The following is a 5,000-nucleotide window of genomic DNA, read 5'->3' as shown; positions in this document are numbered from 1 at the left end:
AACTAAGATAAACCAACAAATAAACTAAGATAAACCAACGTATGAACTAAGATAAACCAACGTATGAACTAAGATAAACCAACGTATGAACTAAGATAAACCAACATATAAACTAAGATAAACCAACATATAAACTAAGATAAACCAACATATAAACTAAGATAAACCAACATATAAACTAAGATAAACCAACATATAAACTAAGATAAACCAACATATAAACTAAGATAAACCAACGTATGAACTAAGATAAACCAACATATAAACTAAGATAAACCAACGTATGAACTAAGATAAACCAACAAATAAACTAAGATAAACCAACATATAAATTAAGATAAACCAACATATAAACTAAGATAAACCAACAAATAAACTAAGATAAACCAACATATAAACTAAGATAAACCAACATATAAACTAAGATAAACCAACAAATAAACTAAGATAAACCAACATATAAACTAAGATAAACCAACGTATGAACTAAGATAAACCAACATATAAACTAAGATAAACCAACATATAAACTAAGATAAACCAACAAATAAACTAAGATAAACCAACATATAAACTAAGATAAACCAACGTATGAACTAAGATAAACCAACATATAAACTAAGATAAACCAACAAATAAACTAAGATAAACCAACATATAAATTAAGATAAACCAACATATAAACTAAGATAAACCAACATATAAACTAAGATAAACCAACAAATAAACTAAGATAAACCAACATATAAACTAAGATAAACCAACGTATGAACTAAGATAAACCAACATATAAACTAAGATAAACCAACATATACACTAAGATAAACCAACAAATAAACTAAGATAAACCAACATATAAACTAAGATAAACCAACAAATAAACTAAGATAAACCAACATATAAACTAAGATAAACCAACATATAAACTAAGATAAACCAACGTATGAACTAAGATAAACCAACATATAAACTAAGATAAACCAACATATAAACTAAGATAAACCAACATATAAACTAAGATAAACCAACATATAAACTAAGATAAACCAACATATAAACTAAGATAAACCAACGTATGAACTAAGATAAACCAACATATAAACTAAGATAAACCAACATATACACTAAGATAAACCAACATATAAACTAAGATAAACCAACATATAAACTAAGATAAACCAACATATAAACTAAGATAAACCAACATATAAACTAAGATAAACCAACGTATGAACTAAGATAAACCAACATATAAACTAAGATGAACCAACGTATGAACTAAGATAAACCAACATATAAACTAAGATAAACCAACGTATGAACTAAGATAAACCAACATATAAACTAAGATGAACCAACGTATGAACTAAGATAAACCAACATATAAACTAAGATAAACCAACGTATGAACTAAGATAAACCAACGTATGAACTAAGATAAACCAACGTATGAACTAAGATAAACCAACATATAAACTAAGATGAACCAACGTATGAACTAAGATAAACCAACGTATGAACTAAGATAAACCAACGTATGAACCTCTGGTCATCACTCGGAGGAGGTGCACCTGAAGGAGGTGCTGCATCGGCCCCTTTAGACACAGACAGCCTACCTCCTCAGAGAGTCCTCATCGGGGGGGTCGACAGGCATTTCTTGGCTTAAGGCCTCCGGTGGCTCTGCCGGTCTGCCGGGAACGGCCTGCCGGTACACCCTCTCCCACTGGGCCGTGTCCTGGTTGTACACCAGGCCCACGGTCTGCTCTCCGGTCGGGGTCGGGGCGATGGGGAAGGCCACGGCTCCTGGCCCTCCGGCTCCAGGGGGAGGCGGCTGCTCGCTGGGCTCCGGAGGCGCCCTGCTCTCCTGGGGCTGGGCTTCCAGTGTCCTCCGGCCCTCCTCGGGCTGCCAAGGCGACGAAGAGGAGGAAGGGAAGGTGGAGGAGGAAGAAGAGGAGGGCTCCAGAGTGGAGGCAGAAGTGGAGGAGGCCTGATTGGTTCGCTCCCAGCGCTGGGAGTCATGGTTGAAGGTCAGCAGGTTGTGGCAGGCCCGGCAGCGGTTCAGGTGGCCCCGTGAGGCCGGGGGAGCAGCGCCGCTGTCCAGGCTGCTGGGCGCCGGAGGAGGGGGGAGCGGGGGCTGGTAGTGGATGATAGTGGGCGAGGAGGTGGAGGAAGGCCCGGGTCTATCTGGGTCCATGTTGTTATTCAAGAGCTCTTGGCTCTGCTCCTGGCCGCCCTCCACCATGCCGCCCCCTAGCGGCGGCTCCAGGTCCTGCATGCGGTCGAACTCCATGAAGTAGCGGCTCAGGTTGCACTGCAGCACGTTGCGGAACGAGGCCGTGTTGCCGCGCGAGCCGTCCCAGAACGGGTGGTGGCCGCTGCTCGTGCTGGCGGCGTCCCGGCCGCCCGGCTCTCCCTGCTGGGGGAAACCCCGCCCTTCGGAGGCGGAGGTGTAGACGGGGGAGTGGGAGGACCCGTCCTGCTGCCGGAGCACCGACAGCAGGCTGATGGAGGACGAGGAGGTCCTGGGAGGCAGCATGCCGGGACCGCCTCCGCCTTCCCTCATGCTCAGCAGGTTGCGCGTCCAGTCGGGTCCGGGCCTGGAGGCGGAGTGCGGCTCGGCGGCGCTCGGCGGCGGCGGGTTGAGTGAGGCGCCGGCGCTGTAGTAGACCGAGGTGAAGGCCGAGGGTCGCTCCGAGGGCTGCCGGGGCTCCGTGCGGGCCGAGGAGAAGGTGGAGGCCGGAGCCGGCTGCTGGGCGGCGGGTGGCGCCCTGGGGTCGGGCGCGGCCGCGTCCGCCGCCGCCGGGGGGGGGTTGCGGTTGACGGAGCAGCGGCTGCACAGGCAAACCATGCCCAGGTGCTGCGTGCAGCCCGGGAAGGGAGGCCCGCGCTCGGCGGCGGCGGGGTACTGGGCCAGGGGCATGCTGGGAGATTCTCCCACGTTGCTTCCGTTTTCGCCGAGAGGTCGCGGCTGCTCGCCTCCCGCCTGCTGAGCGCCCGGCGAGCGGGAAGACAGGATGTGGAGGAAGTTGTGCAGGATGGGCGTGCGGCGGACTGGCTGCGACGGCAGGAAGGAGCGCTGCCGGAAGTGAGGCATCTCCACGCTGTCCATGGGAACCTCCGAGTCCTCCTCGCTCTGCAAGACACAGCAGCTCTAAAGAACACGCCAACACGCCGCCAACACGCCGCCTACAACAGAACAGAACTCACCTGGTGGTTGGACGGGTTCACTATGGCTGTCAGCAGGTTGTGGCCCAGAGGGTCGAACCTCACCAGCCTGCAAGGAACCGATCAGACATTCTCGTCACGGAGCAGAGCGCCATCGAGCATCAACCAATCAATTCAAAATATATATTACAAAGTAAATACGTGGCCTCTCCCTTCTTTCCTCTTCTTTCCTCCCTCCCTACCTCTCCCTTCTTTCCTCCTCCCCCCTCCTACCTGTCACCCCCCTGCACCCTGCCCCATGTGAACCCACCGGACTCGCTCCGTGTCGCTGCCGGTCTTGACCACGGCGAAGGGCTCTGGGCGGCTCCAGTCCCAGAAGTGCAGCTCGTTGTTGGTGGCGATGAGCAGCAGCTGGGCGGTGGGGTGGAAGGCCAGAGAGGCGATGGCCACGTTGCTCTCCGTGAACCAGTTCTCGCTGCCGCCCTGCAGGAGAGCACACGCAGCGTCACGCGGCCGCCGCTTCCTCTTTCTTTACTGATTCATGGAGTAAACCACACGGCCGTCTCACACGGGCCTCTGAAGTCAAACTCACGTGCAGGTCCCAGATCCGGACTTCGCCGTCAAGGCACCCGGAGGCCACCAGGCCGGGGATGGTGGGGTGAAAGGTCACGCACCAGGGGGTTCTACGGTGGCCCACGAGGGAATGCAGGCACTTTCCAGTCTTCACCTCCGTTATGTAGATGTTGTGGTTGACGTGAGTGGAAGCCATCAGCGTCCTACGAGGAGCGGGAGGAGTTCACACAGCTCGTCACCAGAACAACAACCACATGTCCATGAGCAAACATTTAGGAAAAGACATGGACATCTACAGGTCACAACGTGTATGAACCCTGTGTTAACCCTTTTATATGACTTTAACTAAATGTCCATGAGCAAACATGGTGTGAAATGTGTGTGCAAACAGTACAAAGTGATAAAATGTAGTATTTAAACTAACAATGAGGATTCAAAGCATACAGTAAACCTTAAATGACTCAAATGAATGAGAGACAATAGTTTATTAAAAGAATAAACATTCATATAGATGCCTGTATGTATGCTGCTGATATTTTGAGCCTCTTTCTTTTTAAAGCAGATTCATTATTTATCACTGAATGAACGTCATGAACACATGAATATAACACATGAATGTAACACATTAACAGGACTCTTCCAGGTTCTCCATGAGCGTATGAACGCTGCACAGACTCACCTGTTCAGAGGACTCACCTGTCGGGGCTGAAGGCCAGCAGGAACGTAGAGCGAGGGCTGTCCGGCAGCTCCACTTTCTGTCAGGGACACAAAAGGTTCATTCTGCGTGAAGCGGATCAGAACCACTAACCCACTGGTGCGGCACCAGAACCCAGCTGCTCCCCTCTGAATACCTGACTCTGCCACTTCATCCAGCGGACCTTCTCCTCCACCAGCAGCTGCAGGAGCCTCTGGGAGCCGAAGGACTGGGAGCCTCGCTCCCGGCTGGACAGGATGCGCACCGAGTTCCTCTGACGGGACGCCATGCTGCTGCCGCCGGCCTCGGCTGATTGGCTGCTCACTCCCTCTGCCGCCAGCCCGTCGCCATGCAGAGTCGAGGCTGAGAGAGATCAGTGGTCACTTAAACAGCCAGAAGCTGTGAATACAACCACATCTCCATCTTTCCCACGGTCCTTAAACACCTCATGTGTGACCAAACCTGCTGTCCAGAAAAGAAACTTTTCAGTAGTAGTGATAATATTTACGATATTATCACTATACCCTACTTACCACGTTCTATTATATACACTACTCACTGTTATAGT

The 5,000-nt window shown here is 49.7% G+C and overlaps 1 protein-coding gene across 1 annotated transcript in view; it reads right to left on the bottom strand.

Annotated features, from left to right (window-relative positions):
- Positions 1-5,000, bottom strand: part of ambra1b (autophagy/beclin-1 regulator 1b) — a 20,462-nt gene that overhangs the window by 12,634 nt on the left and 2,828 nt on the right. Inside the window, exons 2-7 of the mRNA XM_068596515.1 lie at positions 4,590-4,795; positions 4,435-4,493; positions 3,758-3,941; positions 3,476-3,648; positions 3,208-3,274; positions 1,617-3,133 (exon numbers count right to left, since the gene is read on the bottom strand). Coding sequence (XP_068452616.1) covers positions 1,617-3,133; positions 3,208-3,274; positions 3,476-3,648; positions 3,758-3,941; positions 4,435-4,493; positions 4,590-4,721 — 2,132 coding nt within the window. The 5' untranslated portion in view covers positions 4,722-4,795. The remainder of the gene's footprint in view (positions 1-1,616; positions 3,134-3,207; positions 3,275-3,475; positions 3,649-3,757; positions 3,942-4,434; positions 4,494-4,589; positions 4,796-5,000) is intronic.

The sequence above is a fragment of the Clinocottus analis genome, unplaced genomic scaffold (genome assembly GCF_023055335.1).
Source record: "Clinocottus analis isolate CAN_PGR_092001 unplaced genomic scaffold, fCliAna1.0.p SCAF_38, whole genome shotgun sequence".
Taxonomy (NCBI): domain Eukaryota; kingdom Metazoa; phylum Chordata; class Actinopteri; order Perciformes; family Cottidae; genus Clinocottus; species Clinocottus analis.
This window is presented reverse-complemented; position numbering and strand designations above follow the sequence as displayed.